This window comes from Podarcis melisellensis (genome assembly GCF_964234715.1).
Source record: "Podarcis melisellensis genome assembly, chromosome: 8".
Classification (NCBI taxonomy): Eukaryota; Metazoa; Chordata; class Lepidosauria; order Squamata; family Lacertidae; genus Podarcis; species Podarcis melisellensis.
The window spans coordinates 27,932,084-27,952,671 of NC_138540.1; the positions used below are offsets into that span (position 1 = coordinate 27,932,084).

A 20,588-nucleotide genomic window follows, 5' to 3' on the forward strand; every position below is an offset into this window, starting at 1 on the left:
ACAACAGGGGAGCATTCATCCTAGGAACGACAGGTCCTTTTAATTTCGGTTCTCTGAGTTTCTCATTCTTCCAACTCAGCTCCTATTTCCACAGCAATTTGCATTAAAAAACCAACAACACCCCAAAAACAATTACTGGCATTTTACTGTGGATTTATTCTAACAAAACCCATTTTTGTATGCAGCTTTGGCTAGCATAGACATCATTGCAAGCCGTTTCCCCAGATACGTTGCATTCTTCTATGTATGTTATTTTTCCGAATACATGCATTTTTGCATGCATCACCTGGCCAGATAAATGCATCGCAAAATTCAGTGGAGTGGAAATTTCAGATCGCATTGGGGTTGAGAAAACAAGGGAATTTCTCCTGCAAACAGAAACAAAACCTAACCTCTCCCCCACCTATTCATGCATACAGTTCCCCTGCCTGCAGTCTCTGACAAGGGTTTGAAGATAATGGGGAGGGGGGCATTTTCTCCAGAAAAAGTACATGGCCAGAAAAAAGATCCTCATCATAGTCCACCCCCACATAGCTACTACAACTATTATTTATATAAAACACCTGGAGACCTGTGACCTGTTGCCTCACCTAATTGCAACCTCACCCAGGAGACATTTTTCACATTATCTTTGTAAGAAAGAGGATCAATGGTTGGAGCTGGAAGATCAAACAATTCTGCCAATCGAGAGCTCTTTGGGTAAGTGCTCAAGCCCACGCTTCCCCCTCCCCCAATTAGGCTGCCTTGGAGTTAATCATGGTCCACAGCAAGTGAGTTGAGCATTTCCAGTCACTGGCAGGAGAATTTGGCGTCTTCATTTCTGTGACATCGCTCATCAAACAGACCTCTGCTGATTCCACCGGGCTTCTTAAGGAGCTCTACCAAGTCAAGTTCTGCAAATGATCCCTCCCCCCCAAACCCCCCCCCCTGGAGTCAGGAGGACCACATCTATGCTCTGTGTATTTGAAGGAACCACCTTGGAACACAAAAAGTATGCAATGCGGGGGCGTTGATGTCCTTAAGAGCCCTGGCGAGCCTGGGACACACATGGTAATCCCATCTCGGTGGAAGCTGGAAACATTCAAAGCAACGGCAAGCTAATCGCTACACCACGTTCAAAGCCAGTGGGGGGAAAGTTGAGTGGGCATAGGTGTCCCACGACATCACCACAAAAAGCCAGCTTTGCTGTCGTTCGGGGAAGAACCAAAACATGCCAACACCTCCAACCAGTTCCACGGCATCCCAAACCGAGACGACTCACGTGGAAAAGGAAGCCCACAGACTGAAGCGTGCAGGATGCAAACAGGGTGCCCGACACTTCAAAGACAGATAGACATGTGCAGTTGGAAAGGGTGCCAAGGGTCATCTAGTCCAACCCCCCTTCAAGTGCAGGAATCGCAGCTAAGGAATCCCTGGCAAATGGCCACCCAGCCTCTGCTAGAAAACCTCCAACCACCTTCCGAGGGAGCCCCTTCCACTGTCCAACAGCTCTCACCATCAGGGAGTTCTTCCTAATGTTTAGGCAGAGTATCCTCTTGATTGGGTCCTCCCAGCAGACCACGCACCCCTCCTCTGAAGCCCGCAATGGCGCCTCACCTTTTCCTGATGCGACCCATCCAGCGTTCAGGTGCAAGGAATCAGACAGGTAGAGGTTAAGAAGGGATAAAGGAGGCCAGGGGAAGGCCAGGGCTGCGTTAGCCAGGTGCCAGCCCCTCCCATCTTCCCAGGGGGACCCAGAATAGCGCTGATCTGGGCTAATGAAAATCCCATTTTGGGAGCTATTTAGTCCCATTGGGTTGCATCGCCTCCCCACCTGGCTAGTTCTGATTCTGGAGCGCAGGACTAGATGCTTGCTCCAGCCGTCGCCTGACCTCACACACCTGGCACCAACCACAGAGGAGCAGGAAATTGAACCACTAACATTGCCCTGGGTGCTCTGACCCACTTAAGGGGCGGGGAGGCGGTTGCCAAAGCTGGTCTACTGCAAGAAGGATACTTGCCCTGTTTGGTGTGCGTCAGCATAGCACGCAGGGCGCAGCCCCAGCGCTCCTGAGCAGACGGCGCGGCAAGACAAGACCCAGGCTCCTCGCGCCACCATCTGTCTTCCTGCGCCATGCGGCTCCGTCGCTCCTAATTCCCTAGCAAGGGGCCATGGTGCCACCAGAAAGGGGCGGAAGGAAAGGCTGCGGTGTCAGCCTCCCTCCTCCGGGCAGGAGGAATGAATGGACGGGGTCTCGGGAGCGCCTTTCCCCTCGGGGAGCAAAGACAAAAAGCCTGCTGGCATTAATGGCCCACTTTGAGAAAACGACATGCTATTAAGAGCCGGCTTGAGACCCCAAATCCTCCTGGATTCAGGGCTAATAAGCGCCATGTGTTGAGCGGCTGCCAAATTGGAAGCGCTAATAAGCCCCCGGGGGCCCCTGATAGATGTCCACGTGGCTCGGCTAATGCGGAGCATATGAGCACAAACAAAAGGATCCCTGTGTGCCTCCTCCAGCAGAGGGGCGGCGGGCACAGGACAATCGGGGTTGGGGAGGGGTGAACTAGTGAGAGAGACTGCAGAGGGGACAAGGCTTTCCCAGGAGAATGAGCACTGCTCTGATCCACAGCAAGCTTCTGCTCTCGGCTCTGGTGGAAACTTAGCCCCTGAGTTTCGGGGCTAAGGTCTCGGGACTAGCAGGCCATGGGCCCCCAGCAAGTGGCAGCAGGTGAAAAGCCCAGTATCGTGCAAATAATGGGGACCACTGCGGCTGACGCTGGTTGCCACAGCACCCTTTCCTTCTTCTTATCTCATCACCAACCTTTATTACGGTCCAGAGACCCAACAAATTATTACAAAGCAATACACAATTCATACAGCCTACCTCCAGGTTAAACAAGCATTTTGTTCAGAATATAGGGATCATTGGTTCTTGCAACCACCGATAAAAACTTTGCCACTGCTAATGTTCTAGCGTTTGTCTGGTCTTCCAATAGGAACCTGACCTAGTGAGGCTCTGATTTTCCCAGGAAAGGTACCAGCAAGGGTAATATCAGTTCAGCCCTGGCTTGCTCATATTTTGCACAGTGCAACAAATTATGTTTTATGGAATCGATGTCTTGAGCACACGAGCAAAGTCTGTCCTGGTAGGGAACTCCTCTCAACCTGCCATCCAACACTGCAGAAGGAAAGACGTTTAGTCTTGCTTTGGTGAAAAGCCTTCGATAATTTGGTACTGTCAGGTTTTTAATGTAAGATGTTAACTTCTTATCTTTGAATACTTTATAGCCAGGGGACATGCATATAGTTGGCTATCCAATGTCTCTTTAAAAATTTCTAAGGGAGGGCAGGATGTGTCTATTTCAGCCCCTCTCTTTTTTCTCATTTCTAAAGTTCAGTTCATCCCATTTCCACATAAGCTTTTTTTTAAAAAAAATGGACTGCAGGATTGTGGAGTTGGAAGGGAAACCCAAGGATCATCTAGTCCAACCACATTCAATGAAGGAATCACCCCTAACAGGTGGTCATCCAACCTCTGCTTAAAAACCTCCAACAAAGGAGAACTGACCCCCTTCCAAGGGAGTCTGTTCCACGGTCAAGCAGCTCTTACCACCAGAAAGTTCTTCCTAATATATAGTTGGCATCTCCTTCCTTGTCAATCAAAGCCTGTGTCCTCCCCTCTGGAGCAGCAGACAGCAAGCTTGCTCCATCTTCCTTTTACAGCCCATGATATATTTGAAGATAGCTCTCACATCAATAGTGATTTATCATATCCTTGCATCATGGAAAGCCACCGTGACTTTTTCCCTGCACCGGGATTTTGCAAGGAGGCACACGGTCAGAAATTTCCCAAAAACGTATTTAAATAGAGTGAGGCTGTGCAGATTCTGGGAGGCACACTGAGGCAAAACAAAAACTGCAGTTGCTTTGGGGAGACAAATTAATTGGGCTTGGCAATTTCTGCAGAGGAAGAAAATGAGCAATTGTCTCTGAGGCGCGATCCGTTACTCCGAGGACTGTGCTTCTGTGTGAAGCCTCTGGGGATCAACAGCGTTTACCGAGAGACTTGTATGATGTTTGTAGCATGGTTTGAAATGCAAACCAGCTTCCTCCCTGTTTCATAGCTGTTCTGGGTGCTGAGCAAAGCATTCTGGGAATAGTGGTCCTAGGCTCCCATTGCAACAACAATTCCCAGTACCCTTCCCGCCCACACTTGGTCTTTGGAGGAAAGGCCACAGCTTGGTGGTACAGCATCTCTATATCCTGAATGATTGAAGCAGAGAGAAGGCAACCATTTGCCTTGAGGAGGTTGCCTGTCGCATCTCTGGGTGAGTCAGGGAAGCAGAAGCATATGAGTTTCCTAGAGGCATTTGGCAGGCTGCTGTAGGGAATGGCTCAGCCTGATGGAGCAACATAGTCTTTTAGAAACAAGCTTCCGGGTGTGTTTCTCAGTCAGGATATAGAGACAGAGATTCGGTGTGTACGTCCGTAAACTGAGGCTCTAACGCCCTTATTGCCATTTGCATCCCACAATCCGGATGCATTGCCAGACTCAATTTGTACTAAATAATGTAGGCTTGGCATGGGGTGTGGTGACAGGTAAGCACCCAACACAAAAGCCTGAGGATTAAGCCTCCATCAATATTTTAAGGAGCTAAAGCCTTTGCTAAGGGAGGCAACTGCAGATGTATTTAAAAGCAGAGAGTGGGAGGGAGAACGTTTCTGAACTACAAGATAGCGCATGGGTTTTGCACCAGTTCAGCCCTCGTGACTTCCTCCAAGGAATCCTGGGAATTGTAGTTTTGCAAGAGTGCTGACAATCTAGTTCAATAGCCAGTTCTTTCCCCTCTTGGAAGAGGTGAATAGCTCTTTCCATTTAAGTTGACAACTGGCCATTTCCAAGGGAAAGCAACCACTTTCTCAGGGGCCCATACTTCCCCAAGAAATTCTGGTTTTACTAAAAAAAAAAAAAGGCTCCCATTTGCTCCCAAAATGTCCAAATATAAGACACTGAGCCTGAGTTCTTCATCAGCATAACATGGGATTCCCCAAATCCTGTATAATAGTATGCCTCGAGACTTGCAAGGGGGACAGAGGGAAAAGGGTGCCTCTGAGCAAGTTTAGAGAGCCGCCCACATGGCGAAGTCCATGGAAATTATTAAAATAATACACCTATACAAGTTACTATCCTTCCTTCCTACAGTATACCTGCACCAGCCATACTCTGATTACCCTCTTTAGGGGGGGGGGGGAAATCCCTGTCTGTCTGTCTTCCTTAGAGTAGTAATCTCCCCTGACCTAAAAGGGTGTTTCGAGAATTATTGTGAGAATGTAATTGATATAAATGCTCAAAATTATGATAGTCACTGTTTCTTCACTATCTGGGACACTTCCTTATACATGTGTATAAGATGTCTTATGGACATCTCACTACTCAGATATTAACCGCTTCTAGTAAGATTGCGAGATCCACACTCCAATAAGTTGGGAAGCCTTCAGCCTGCCCAAAATATGTATGGCAAGGGGCACAATTCTGCAGAAGTGCAGAAAAACAACAACCCCTTAGCATTCAAATTCATTTTTTTAAAAAAACGTTAAACACCTTCTTGCCAAGTTTCTAGTCCCTTGGGTTGTGGAGCTGTACTACGAAGTATGTGGGGAACTTTGGAAACCTCAGAATCCAGAGGCAAGCAGCTGAATAAGGTTCCTTGGGGTCACAGATACAGAATCAGGGCCCTGAGAGCCTCTTAGCCACACCCCATGGCAGGAAAACGATCATATAATTTTATGCAAAATTAGACAAAGCACATTTCATAGGCTCAGAGTGGGTCCCAGAATTTTTTCAACTGTAGTCTGGTATGCACACAGCGGGAGAGACTAGTCCTCAAGAAAGCTCAACCCCACACCAAGTAGGGCTCTGAACCAAGGAAACCACACAACACAAGCATATTAAATGGGTACAGTCAGAGATATGGCAAAAAGGCTCACTGGACTTACTCTTCATGGCTTCCAAGTCGAGAAATCCTTCCTGGAAAAGGCAGCCATTGCTCATTGAACAGGCTGGTGCAAAGCTCTGGGGTGGGGTGGGGGGTGGGGACGGCCAACACAGCAGGTCCTTGGAGGTGGGAGCCAGAAATCTGTCACCCAGGCCAAGTGAGAGGAAAAGGCAGGGCTAAGTCGAAGGGGTGGAGTTTGGATAAAGGTAAGTCGAAATAACCGCTTCCTTCTGCCTCCTCCTATCGAAAAAATAATAATCTACCTGCAGCCCCCAAAGGAGAATCGTGGCTATATTTTTTTTTGCCTCAACACCCTCTGTTGTCCGACAGTTCCAGGTCTTCTTGGAATTTTAGACAAGAACACGAAACATCCGAGTCACGCTGACATTTTTAAAGCTGCAATTTGCTCCCATTTGACAGTTCATTGTAGAATCTGGTGGACTTTGAGATTGCAGGGAGAGGACAGGGAAAGCGGGGAAGCTGTAAAACACACACTAGCCTGTGACCCACAGTCACCGTGAAGCAGAAGCAGTGGAACTCCGAGCTCTGGGTGTTCCCAAGCCTGTTTGGACCCATAAAAACATTGGGGGTTATTATTATTATTATTTTAAATGGTCAAACACGGCTTTTGACCTGCTGGACTTTGTTCTTGTTGATCAACTACTCTGATCAACTACTTGTTGATCAACTACTCTGCGTCCCAATTTGGCTTTAAATGATTATTTTTTAAAATAATCACAATAGTCACATGGATCTTTGGTTTCCTACACTGTCCAACCAGGTGTTTCTGGGGAGCTCAGAAACAGGGCAATACCCACCTCCTACTTTGGCAACTTTGGTTCAGAGGCCAACATGGCAGCTTCACATAACCGTCACAGCCAATAGCGGCTGATACACCTGTCAGACGGGAAAGTCGCTGTCTGACTTACTTCCGGTGGAAGAAGATGATCGCCGCTGGCTGGTGGATGGAGGGTGGTTCTCTGTTGGCAATGGAGGGGGTGGCGGTGGGGGGCAGACGCCCTCAGGGAGGGGTGGGGGAGGAGGAGGGGGAGGCATCTCCCCAGAAGGCTTGTTCTCCGCTGGGCTCCCGTTTTGCACGTTGTCGTTGGACAGAAGGGAAGCCTGAGAAGGAAATGGACAACAATAGCAGCAGCAGCAGCAACAGAAGTATGGGAAGGGGGAATGAGAGACAGATAAAATCAGTGCCCTCACCAAGAAATGCTGCAACTACTAGCTACAACGACTGTGCTCTGCCTCCATAGCTTCTGAATACCAGTTTTGGGAAGCCATAGGAGGGGATAGGGCTCTTGTGCTCTGGTCCCGCCATAGTGGGCACCTGGTTGGCCACTGTGAGATCAGGGTGCTGGAGTGGATGGGCCATTGGCCTGATCTAACAGGGGTCTTCTTAGGTTTTATGACTCAACCCCCACTCAGAGGATGGCCCTCCTTGGGCAGGATCAAAGCCTGGATTTCAACAGAGAGAAGCCAGTACCTACTGGCTTGTATATGTGACCTCACCAACCCACCTTTGTCTACTTCCACAGAAGCAGTGGCGTAGCGTGGGTTGTCAGCACCCGGGGCAAGGCAAGTAATTTGCACCCCCTAACCCGTGGATTTGTGCCCCCTAACCCCCAGATGTTGCGCCTGGTGTGGCCGCCCCCCCTGCACCCCCCACGCTATGCCACTGCACAGAAGTAGGGCAGACAAGCTGGCACAGAGATATGCAGCTCAAATCCCACCCTGACCCACCTGCAACCAAGAAGCAGGTGGATACATCATTTGAGAGGAGTGGAGGCAACTTCCCCACAAATGCAGGCATCTTCTTCCAGAAAGGGGCAGTGAGATGGGGTAGAAAGCAGAAAATAGCCACTGTGGTCAAAAAGGAGGCAGGTGTCTGCCAGAGACAGCTGGGGAGGAGGGCAGCTGGTTTTTTGCTCTGCCTGCTTACTGTCTACCTCACCAGCTGCTGTACCACGAAAGGGGGAGAGGCTGATTTTGCATGTTTGCAGCCCATCAGGGAGAAGTCAGCACCTACTGGCTAGCATGTGTGACTTCACCAACACACCTTGGTCTTGAAGCAATCGCGGGAACAGCTTTGCAACTATGCTAGAAAATATCTGTGAATTTGGGGGAGCTGGTTGTATATGCATTTAAGTGTGTAAAAAAAAATGTTTTTAAAAGTGGATGAACTATCTGAAGCAACAGAGGAGGGGCCAGGCAGATTAGACCTAGTGTTTGAGACATGGTTTGTCGCATAAACCTACTGTGATCAGACGGACAGCATGGTGTAGTGGTTAGTGTGTTGGACCTAGTCCTGGGAAAGACCAGGGTTCAAATCCTCATTTGGACATGAAGTTCACTGGGAGTGACCTTGGGGGCCTTGCACTGCCTCTTAGCCACACCTACATCACAGGGTTGTTGTGGGGATTAAACAAGGAGAGAAAGAGAGAACCATGTATGCCGCTTTGAGCTCCTTAGAAAGAAAGGTGGGCTATAAATGCAAGCAATATATAAACCATTTTTAAGAAGGTTGCGTCTGTTTTCACTCTGGGGCAACCCACTGTCTCTACCTCTGACTGTTGTTGGAAAGCCTATGCTCTGGAAAGTCTTCACAAGGACCACACACTCTCTCCCTGTCCCTGACCAGCAATTGGCTGTTACTCAGAATGGCTAGAGAGGAACAGCAGCTAGCCAGAAGGAAGCAGTATTCCCTAGTGGCTCACCTCCTCACTGTGTGCCATCCTGCGGTTGTTCCCGGTTTGCTCTCCCACGTTACCACCGCTGCCCAGGTGCTTGTAGTAATCCCCGGTGCTGGGCTGCTTGTTGAAGTTCCTTGATTTCCTGCTAGAGTCGACACGCCGCAGTTCTGGGCTGCTCTCAAGTGAGGTGAGCTGGAAAACCAAGATGCCGGATCTCTTTTATTACAGCAAAAAGCATGAGGACAGAGCCCCACAGATCTCCATGTTGCAGAGAAGGCGCCTGCACCACTCAGTGCCCAGAGTCTCGTTTGAAAGGACGTGAAGAGGTAGGCTCATTAGACCCATTTTATAGACAAGCATACTGAGCCCCAAACTAGTTGTCACACCCAGTTCCCAAGATCCTTTGAGAGAACCATGAGACGTTAATTAGTTAGAACACCCTGGCCAGTTGAGTTGCCCTGGATTGCTTTGGCTTCTGCCTAAACAACACAGATAGCCTGCTACTATATAGGACCACCGGCATGTAGGGTTGCCTGACCATGAGAAGGGACCTGAAGTCTCCAGGTTTGCCTAGCCCTCTCCTGGTGACAGGTGAGGGCTTGAATCTCCAGGTGGATATCTATCTATCTATCTATCTATCTATCTATCTATCTATCTATCTATCATCTATCTGGGACATGGGTGGCGCCGTGGGTAAAACCTCAGCGCCTAGGACTTGCCGATCGTATGGTCGGCGGTTCGAATCCCCGCGGCAGGGTGCGCTCCTGTCGCTCGGTCCCAGCGCCTGCCAACCTAGCAGTTCGAAAGCACCCTGAAGTGCAAGTAGATAAATAGGTACCACTTTATAGTGGGAAGGTAAACGGCGTTTCCGAGTGCTGCGCTGGTGCTGGCTCGCCAGAGCAGCTTCGTCACGCTGGCCACGTGACCCGGAAGTGTCTCCGGACAGCGCTGGCCCCTGGCCTCTTAAGTGAGATGGGCGCACAGCCCTAGAGTCGGACACGACTGGCCCATATGGGCAGGGGTACCTCTATCTATCTATCTATCTATCTATCTATCTATCTATCATCTATCTATCTATCTATCTATCTATCATCTATCTATCTATCTATCTATCTATCTATCTATCTATCTATATCTATCATCTATCTATCTATCTATCATCTATCTATCTATCTATCTATCTATCATCTATCTATCTATCTATCATCTATCTATCATCATCTATCTCTATCTCTATCTATCTATCTATCATCTATCTATCTATCTATCTATCTATCTATCTATCTATCTATCATCTATCTATCTATCATCTATCATCTATCTATCTATCTGGAAGATCTGCAACTTGCAGGCTTCATCCTAGCATGAGCCAGCTGCAAATTAGAGCATGCAGTCTCTGAGGACTGCTCTCTTCCCCTCTCCCAATTAACCTCCGTCTCCAGGGCTCTGTGATGGAAGGGAGTGCAGAAAAAGAAAGAGACCAGGGTTGGACTCAAGAGGAGGAGAGGACTATGAATATGTGTGTGCCCACCTGTCAATCACCTGGTGTCACCATGACAAATAGCTGATTCAATTTCAAAGGGGGGGAGAGGAAATTGTGAGCAGGCTCCATGAGTACTCCCGATTCTCCCTTCCTTCCTCTGCAGGTGCAGTGTGATATCATGCCCATCTCTTTGATTAAGAACTATTGTCTTAGTTTTTTTCCTTTTCTCCTCCCCCCTCCCAATCAACTTTCCTTTGTGTGATGTCTTTCAGATACTAAGCCTGAGGGTAGTTAGGGACTGCCTAACTCTAACAACAGCTGTCTATTACCATTGCAAGAATTACTCGTCTCACCCCCACTTTTTTAAAAGCAGTGATAAAACTGACAAGGCTGTCATCATCTCTGCAGCAAATAAAAATAAAAAAATCTGGTGAAATGGATAAGCTGTGTCAGTTTTACTGAGCAGAAGAGAACCTTTGCCACTTTCACTATGGTTTCCACCTTCCCCTTCCTCTTCTAAATGATTGGCAGTGAGGAAGAGACCTTCACTTCTCCTGCTGCGATGCTGAATTCATTTGCCACTCCAGTAGAGCACTAGCGCAAAGAATCCCTGACAGATGGCCATCCAAACTCTGTTTAAAACTGTCCAATGAAGGCCACCACCTTTAGAGGGAGTCTGTTCCACTGTCAAACAGCTTTTGCCATCTGAAAGCATTTCCTAATATTTAGTCGGACTCTCCCTTCTTGAAGGGACGCGGGTGGCGCTGTGGGTTAAACCACAGAGCCTAGGACTTGCCGATCAGAAGGTCGGCAGTTCAAATCCCCGTGATGGGGTGAGCTCCCATTGCTCGGTCCCAGCTCCTGCCCACCTAGCAGTTCGAAAGCACGTCAAAGTGCAAGTAGATAAATAGGTACCGCTCCGGCGGGAAGGTAAACGCCGTTTCTGTGCTTCTCTGGTTCGCCAGAAGCGGCTTAGTCATGCTGGCCACATGACCCGGAAGCTGTATGCCGGCTCCCTCAGCCAATAAAGCGAGATGAGCACCGCAACCCCAGAGTCGGTCACGACTGGACCTAATTGTCAGGGGTCCCTTTACCTTTACCTCCCTTCTTGTAATTTGAATCCCTTGGTTTGGGTCCTACCCAGAGGAGAAGCAGAAAACAAGCTTGCTCTGTCATACCAATTTTTGGGGGGCTTTCTCCCAAGAAGCCTGGGCACTGTCCTTTGTTAAAGGTTCTGGGAGTCGTTACAGTTCCGGGAGCTACAATTCCCAGAGTGACTTAACAATCATCCATCATTGTGCATATTAATTGAAACAAAGCATGTTTTCTATCTTACTCGTAATCCTGTACTCAAAACAAACATGAAAAGTCAGTTGATCATTATGGTGTCGGAAGCCTGCAGCCCATAGAAGGAATGATGCGCTCGCCACAATATATTGAGGTTCTACAAAAGAGAGTTATTCCAGAGCTGGAAAAGAGGTATCCTGATGGTACTGGGATATCACAGCAGGACCTAGCCCCCTGTCACACATCAAAAGTGGTGAAGAAATTCATGACAGAGCAGCAAATACAGGTACTTGATTAGCCAGGGAATTCCCCGGACGTAAATCCCATTGAGAATTTGTGGGCTATATGCAAAAGTCGCCTCCGTGCTGTAGACTGTACAACTATGGAGAAGCTCATCCAGGTGCTGATTCAAGTGTGGTACAGAGATCCAAAAATCAACAGCGACTGTTTGAAACTAGTAGACTCCATGCCAAACCATGTTCAAATGCTGCTTAAAAATAGCAGAGGTCTTATCCGTTACTAATGTGAGTTTTGTACATGTGAGTCTTGTCCATCTATATGTGAGCTTTGTACAATAAACTACTAAATTCATTGTTTGTTTCAATTAATTTGCACAAGGGTGTAGAACCATAGAACTGTGGAATTGGAAGGGACCCCCCAAAAGCCATCATGCAATGCAGGCATCACAACTAAAGAATCTCTGACAGATGGGCCATACAACCTCTGCTTAAAAACCTCCCGAGAAGGAGAGTCCATCAACTTTGGAGGAAGAGATGAGTTATTCAAAAGCACTCGGGAGATATCTCCTGGGACTTTTCTGCATGGCAAAAGTGTGGACAGTGGAGTTTGGGGGACCAGGGTGCATGGGGGGTGCCCATTTGCACCACATTTCTTGATCTGATGGTTCCCGATTACCAAAACGTATTGGGGTGCCCCCTGCACGTAAAGTAAGAAAACAAGGCAGGCAGGCAGGCCACAGAAACCTTCCTCTCTTGCCCTTTGCCCCGTGTATTTATTTATTTATTGAAGTATTTAGATACACCACCCTCTCGTCAAATATCAGGGCGATGTACAGTGATATAGAACAATGCTCCCAAAGCCAGAGTCGCTCTCCTTTTGGTGTGGCCTCTCTACCGCTAGAAACTGTATAGCCAGAATGAACACAGCAGCTGAAGTTCTCCCCAGAGCGTCAACACAGGCCTAGGAAGCACCTCATTTGCTGAATTTCTGCTTGCAACATGGGAGTTTAAAAGCGCAGAGGTCCTATTAAAAAAGCAAACCCGTCAGAATGAGCACCACTAGATCGGTCCAAATATCTAGCTAGTCTTGCCTTCCCCAGCCTGGTGCTCTCCAGATGTTTTGGGACTCTCCAGCCCCAACCAGTGTGACCACTTGACAACACAGCTACTAGCCAAAATGACTATGCTCTGCCCTTCACAGTCAGAGGCAGCAAGGCTTCTTAATACCAAATGCTGGAAACCACAGGAGGGGAAAATGCTTGAGACTTGCTTGTGGGCTTCTGTGAGAACAGAATGCTGGACCAAACTGGTCCCCCTTTGGCCTGATCCAGCAGGCTAGTGTCAAACATCGGGTGTGGGGGGCTGATCAATTTCATCCAGATCAGTGTTTCCCAATCTTGGGCCTCCAGCTGTTTCTAGTTTCAGTTCCCATCATCCTTGACCACTAGTCCTGCAAGCTAGGGATCATGGGAGTTGTAGTCCAGTAACAGCTGGGGACCAAAGTTTGGGAAACACTGATCCAGATGCTTCTACAAAGTGCAAAATCAGGGCATGAAGACAACAGCCTTATTGGTTTGTTTCAGTTCTTTAAAATGTCTACCTTCTTCCCTTCATCGCAACGGTTTCAGGGTAGGGTACAATAAAAGTTCACTTGAAACGCAATAGCGACACAATCAACAGAGCGGCTGAAATTCAGTAAATGTGATCAACAGCAGAGGGAAGACTTATATCTGTCCGAGCTGGCAATTAATAACCCACAAATGGCTGATCATCCCTCGCATTCAGAGACACAAACGCCTCCGGAAACTTGATTCAAGAGGATTTATATCCCACAGGCATACAAGTCTCAAGGAAAGCCTTTAAAGGGCAATATAAACAAACTACAAAGCAAAACACCCCATCTAAAATCAGCACAGAACACAAACGTGAAAACATGCCGACTTGCCAGAAGAAATATCTTGTTGGCCACTATGAGAACAGGCTGCTGTGCTAGATGGGCTCCCTTTGATCCAGCCGTGGGACTCTTCTGACGTTCTTAATTCCAAGGAGGATATCCATACAAAAGTGCGCAATAGATTGCAATTGAAAGGCTGCATTCTTAGCTATCACCCTGACTAGCTGCCAATACGCATTTCCTTTATTTTTTTATGTGCATTTTCCTGTTGTTAGCTATCCATTTATCTCACCCATGAGAAGGCAAACTAAGGCCCGGGGGCCGGATCTGGCCCAATCACCTTCTAGATCTGGCCTGTGGACGGTCCGGGAATCAGCGTGTTTTTACATGAGTAGAATGTGTCCTTTTATTTAAAATGCATCTCTGGGTCATTTGTGGGGCCTGCCTGTTGTTTTTACATGAGTAGAATGTGTGCTTTTATTTAAAATGCATCTCTGGGTTATATGTGGGGCACAGGAATTCGTTCATTCCCCCCCCAAAAAATATAGTCTGGCCCCCCACAAGGTCTGAGGGACAGTGGACTGGACCCCTGCTGAAAAAGTTTGCTGACCCCTGATCTAATCCCTTATATTGGGATGGGGAGTCTGTATTCCAGCTAGCATAAGGTTACCAGACGTCCCTGTTTCCCGGGGACAGTCCCCGGATTTACACATCAGTCCCCACACTAAATCCATTGCAGTTGATAAGTGTCCCTGGATTCATTGGGGGGGGGGGAATCTGGTAACCTTAAGCTAGCAGCATCCCTGGCCATTGGCTATGCCAGCCAGGCCTGAAGGGGATTGAATCCAACAGTATCTGGAAGTCCATAGATAAGAACATTAAGTAGAGCTTGGTGGATCAGGCCAGTGGCTCATCTATTCCAGCATTCTGTCTTTGCAGTGATGCCTCAATGGGAAACCGCAAGCAAGACCAGGGAACAAGAGCCCACTCCTCCCTGCAATGGTTTCCAGCAACTGGTATTCAAAAGCATTGTTGCCTCTGATCGTCAGCCATTGCAGCTAGCAGCCATCAATAGCCTTATCACCTACGAATTTGCTCAATCCTTTTTTTTAAAGGCCTCCAAGCTCCCCTTGTCCCAGATTTAAACAAATGCAAGAGCAGCCCTGCTGGATTGGGCGAGAGGTCCAGCAGCCAGTTTTCTGCAGAGGCTGACTAGATGCCTCTAGGAAGCCCGCAAGCTGCATGGCACAAGCACAAATGGTGTGCGAGAGAACACCCTCGGAAATGGTCTCTTGGATAGCTGCCCGTTATCCCTATTTGCATTTGCAGGTGGGTTGGACAAGATGACCTTCAGGGTCCCTTCTAATTCTACGATTCTATGATTTGTTTGCCCCTCCCAGCAACAGATTGCCTCTGCCATGTTCCGTGGCAGGGCCAGGAGGGGCAAGACATTCGAATGGAAAAGTAGCCACCACCCTCCCCCTCTGGAGCCAAGGGCAAACTCCACTCGTCGTTATCATGGAGCAAAGCTTTGACTTCCCCGTCAACTTTGGAGTTTGCTCCCTCTGCACAACACAGAGCCCTTTTGCTTTCCTGCCAACATCGGACGCCGCTCTTTCTTGACCCTGCTTCTTTTATTACAGGCTTAGGGCAGCCTGCGTGGTTCCTCTCCCTCCCGCCCCCTTATTATCCTCCCCACGACCCCATGACAGAGCTCAGCAGTTTGCATTTCAGGAACAAACTGAAAAGAGGGAAGTGAATGAATTTCCCTCTTTTGCGCAACTAGCCAGGCACTAAAAAGCTCTCCCCGGTTCCGTATCTGGGCAACCCGGCTCAAGGCTGAACCGAGGGAAGGGACTTGCGAATATTCCTCTCCAAAGAAGACCAGCCGCCTGCCAACAGCCCTATCTCCTGGCTTTCTTCTCCTAAAGATTTCTGAACTGAATTGAACCAGCTCTCTGAGCATTCTTCTAAGCCTGCATACGCATTACTGGCTTGAAAGGCAGATCTGTTGCTCTCCCCCTGACCCAATTCAGATCCAAACCCCGTTGTTGGAAAGTGCATGATCAAAACCAAGTATATCAGAAGAAACAACAAGATGGGCTAATGCTGTGTATGTGCAGGGCATAGTTAAACTATGGAACTCACTGCCACAGGAGGCGGCGATGGCCGGCAGCTTTAAAAGAGGATTGGAGAAATGGCTCGTAGCCGTCAAAGGCAGTAATGCTTCTGAATAGCAGTTGGTGGAAGCCGCAGGAGGGGAGAGTGCTCCTGTGAACGGCTCCTGCTTGCTGGTTTCCCAGGGGCATCTGGTTGGCCGCTGTGAGAACAGGAGGCTGGACTGGATGTTCTTATATACAGTATATTTATTATTTTCCAAACCAGAGCTGGGAACAGCGTAAACAGGAGACCTTAAATGCACCAACAAACTGGCTTTGTGTAAAGGCGGCTTCCTATGTCTGCATGACCTTGGGCCAGTCGCTGTCTCTTTCAGTCTAACCTACCTCAAAGGGTTGTTGTGGGGATTAACCGAGGAGCAGGAGAACTTGTGGGTCTTGGAGGAAAAGGCAGGATACAAAGGGGCAACCAATCCATAACTAAAACAAATAATGTGAGCTTAGAACCTGTCGTTTCCCTTGTCTCTTAAAGCGCCTGATTTCGCGGCGAGCCCAGAAGGCATAGAGGATGCCAGCTCTGGCTTCTTGGCTATCATTTGCTCCAGCAAACAGGAGTGTGTGTGTGTGTGTGTGTGTGTGTGTGTGTGTGTGCGCGTGCCCACACACAGCCTTAAAGAGGCAGGAATCAGCCTCTCATTAGCTGCGGCTGGCTAATCTTTAACCGGGGTCCATTCAGGAGAGAGGACACAAGAGACAGTTTGCTTGCACTCTCTACTCAAGGCCTCTTGCTGCTCAGCGTAAGAGGAGCAGCATAAACGTGTGGCACAAGAGGTGGGGGCAGGAATGACCCCACGGAAAAGGGAACCGTGTTCAAAAGCTGGGGGAAAGGACTTAGGAACAAGGGGAACTACCTTAGAAATGATTCAGTCCCCTGGTCCCATCTAGCTCAATATTGCCAACACAGACTTGGGAGCACCTCTTCAGGGTTTTCGGCATATGTCGAACCGGGACAAACTTTTTCCTCTCAGCGCCTCTTCTCTAATCCTGAAGCTGCCTCACTGTCCCCCTTCTGCATCTGAGCTCCTTTCCCCATTAGCTTTAAAGCTGCATGTAGCCTTTTCCTTTTTACCTTCTTATGCCTCTGCCCCTGACTCTTTCAATCCTGCTGGTACCTAATAATATGGGCAGCCAAACTGATCAAGGATGGATAGAGCAACTCCCCTATTTGGAAAGGTTGCAGCGTTTGTATAGGGAAAAGGTGAGTAAGTGGCAACATGACGGAAATGGGATAGCTTAGTTGGTAAGAGCATGGGACTCTGAATCTCGGGGTCATGGGTTTGAGCCCCACGCGGTGGTGGAGCTTCATGCTCTGGCACCAGGGGGTGGAGAGCAGGCAGGGGTGGGGCTGGTGCACATCCCGGAGTGTGGCACACATCCTGGGGGCAGGGCACCCAGTGCGGGTGGGGGGGCAGCCATGGTGGTACCCCACTGGGATCATGCTGCTGGGGGCGGTGTGCTTCCCGCACACTCCTCTTCCTTCTCCAGTGGCCCCACGTTGGGCAAAAAGATTCCTACATTGCAGGGGGTTGGACTAGATGATCCTCGTTGTCCCTTCCACGTGGGGCATCTGGCTGGCCACTGTGAGAGCAGATGCTAGACTAGTTGGGCCATTGACCTGGTCCAGCAAGGCTCTGCTAATATTTTTAACGCAGCCACCTTGGGAAGCAGGTCTGGACCTTCTCACCACCTGGATGGCAGGCTGTCCAGGGAGCCTCAAGGGACAAGCCTTGAATTCTGCCATGGAAGAAAGGCAGGATGTGATGCTGATAACAAATGGAATTTGGGGCTTGCTCAAGATATTTGGCCACCTGAGGTGGCGCAGCAAATGGCATCTCACAGTCACAGGGCACAGTACCGCTGAGCATGCACAGAATTGGCTTCAAAGGCTCAGATCAATAGCGGGGACAAACATAATCTGTACACTATATGCCCCCTTCCTCCTCAGGCCAAAGATAGACCTGAGCTGAATATTTGCTCCAAGGCACAGTATATCTCTTAGGATTACGCAGGCTTTGTTGTCCTGTTCCCTTTTTGATGCTTTGACCCATGAGGAATCACTTGCGCAGCCTGATCTGTCCATGTTGGGGAGACTCAGGAGGAGGGGCTGGGTATGTTTGTGTGGCTGCCTCCCTTTGCCTCACAATAGGGCCGGCTCTGATAGAATCCATTACCCTGGGGTTGCTGGGTTACTCACTCCAAGCCCCTTGTTACAAATAAAAGTTCATTTTCGGATCCATTTTTAGTCAGTTCTTGCTGCCATATCATTTTCTCACATTGTGGAATCCGAAGCCGCATACCATTTTTCCCAGGTGGATGTTATGTTTTGAACTCCCAAACACCTCTGTGATACCATCTCCCTTATCTCTGTTGCTCTATGAACACCCAAAAGCATTCCTTTCCATCAACAACTACCAGTAATGATAGTTATACCATGGACCCTCCACATTCAGAGGCAGTCTACCACAGAATATTAATTGCAGGAGGAGGGAATTCCATTCAAAGCTTTCCTGGAGGCACCTGCTGGTCATTTCAGGGAGCAGGGATGCTCCACCTGGACTCCCTTGCAAGGTGTTCTGTTTTAGCATGTTTTTCTTTGTTAAAATGCTTACAGCCTGCCTTTGGGTGCAGTAGTCCCTGCCAAAAGCCTAGCAGTATAAAATAAAATAAAAAAGGATAGTAAAAATTCAAACAGTCTTAAAGCACAGACCCAAAACACAAACACCCCCCTCCAAGATAATCACAACATTACTGGCAATTGAAGAGCCAACAAGCCATGCTACGAGCTAGAATTAAGGCATTCCAAAGTGAAGAAGAAGAAGGAGGAGGAGGAGGAGGAGGAGGAGGAGGAGGAGAAGAAGAAGAAGAAGAAGAAGAAGAAGAAGAAGAAGAAGAAGAAGAAGAAGAAGAAGAAGAAGAAGAAGATGATTTTGGATTTGATATCCCGCTTTATCACTACCCAAAGGAGTCTCAAAGCGGCTAACATTCTCCTTTCCCTTCCTCCCCCACAACAAGCACTCTGTGAGGTGAGTGGGGCTGAGAGACTTCAGAGAAGTGTGACTAGCTCAAGTTCACCCAGCAGCTGCATGTGGAGGAGCGGGGATGTGAACCCGGTTCACCAGATTATGAGTCTACCGCTCTTAACCACTACACCACACTGGCTCTCCTTCCACTGGAACTAGCAGCAGCCATTCCATCAGGCTGCAGGGAAGCAGGCGAGAAGGGAAGCAGGGCCAGTCCATTGGCTGTGGATTCCAACAGACACTCAGCATTTGGTACCCATGATCGTGCTCACCCTTCATTGGACTGTTTTTGGTGTTCCCGCCTCCCTGACATTAGTTCCGTACTTCTGCAAGGGGATGCCCCAAGAAAGTCAATGCCTCTCTCTCATGAAATGCAGAGGGTTCCATTTTGGCCACATAAAGAAAGGGGCAGGTTGGGGGAATTCAATTCACTTTGCATTTCAAGGCAAATCTACCCAATGCAGCGCTTCCTGAAACAACACGCAAACCAAAATACAGCAATGATTCCAAGTCTGCACTTATCCGAATTTTGCGATGCAGTTCTCCAAACCAAAAAGTGTTTTCAAAAATGCGTATCTTGGCATAAAATTGGATATATTGGTGGAAATAATGTGAAAATATATATTATATTTTAGGGGAAATTGCTTGCAAACACGCCTCTATTAGTGAAATCTGCCTACAAAAATGACTTTACTAGGAGAAATTCACACTGAAATGCTGGTGAATGTTTATGAGGGTTGGGGGGGTGGATGCTAATTGCTGCAAAAATTTGGAAAAGGATATCTAAGGTTGGAAATGTCAGAAGCTGAGAGAACTGAGCTTCAGTGGCACATTTTGAATATTTGAGAACAATTGTTCCACTTCCAATCCAGTCCACAAGTTTTCTTATGTTACTGTGTGATTTCCAAGTTAGTGCAAAATGCACTGAAGAAATGAGAGTTCTCATGGCACTAATTTTACCAATGATGTTTGGGGGGAGGAGAACAACCACCCTGGCCCCGGAAATTTACCCCCAAAGGGTAAATTACTCTTTGACCATTGTAATGGAAGTCAAATAGGATACTTTATCTCTCAAGCTCCCTTGTGTCCCCTTCTTCTGTAAAACCCCCCAAAAGACACACAGGCCAGTCAATGCTCATGACAAGCGGATTTGCCAACAGAAGAACCTTATTGCTGAAATCAACTTTCTTGCAGTTTCCTAGCAAATCTCCCATAAAACTGCAACTGGTGAATTTCACTCCTATTTTCCTTTTTATGGTTAAACCCCCTTGTGTCATTTACATCCCATCCCCCCAAAAAGAAATCACCAAGCCGGGGGGGGGCAGTTTTTCTTCCTGCTACCCAGTGGCGGAGGAAGGGGAGTGTGGGCTTCCCCGGGTGTCATCAATGAGGGGGTGTGTGTGTGACAAAATGACAAAAATATGAGGTTTTTTAAAAAAAAATAATTAAAAATTGGGCTCATGAAACTTTTTAGTTCAGTCAACAAATGTAATGAAATGCGGCTGGCACTGGGTGCCACACCACGTGGGCCGGCACTTACCACGGGGTCTGCAGCGTGTCCAAACCATGCGTCTCTCCTGGGAGTGACATGATGGCTTGGGTGCCTGCAGGCTCTGGGCTGCCTGAAACCGCCTCTGCATCTGCCCACCGCCTCTCCCTCAGCTGCCCTACAGCTGAGCTGCATCAGGCACCCGCACGGCTAGCTACGCTGCTGCCACTAACCCCCCCCCACTGCCCATGTATCCTTGCATGATCTGTAAACAAGCAAAATCAGCTGCAAATGTGCATCCCAGTGAAGACGGATGCTGCATAC

At 48.4% G+C, this 20,588-nt stretch overlaps 1 protein-coding gene across 1 annotated transcript in view; it reads right to left on the bottom strand.

Annotated features, from left to right (window-relative positions):
• Positions 1-20,588, bottom strand: part of LOC309376771 (espin-like) — a 111,293-nt gene that overhangs the window by 21,779 nt on the left and 68,926 nt on the right. The window contains exons 8-9 of the mRNA XM_081923557.1: positions 8,700-8,867; positions 6,906-7,098 (exon numbers count right to left, since the gene is read on the bottom strand). Coding sequence (XP_081779683.1) covers positions 6,906-7,098; positions 8,700-8,867 — 361 coding nt within the window. The remainder of the gene's footprint in view (positions 1-6,905; positions 7,099-8,699; positions 8,868-20,588) is intronic.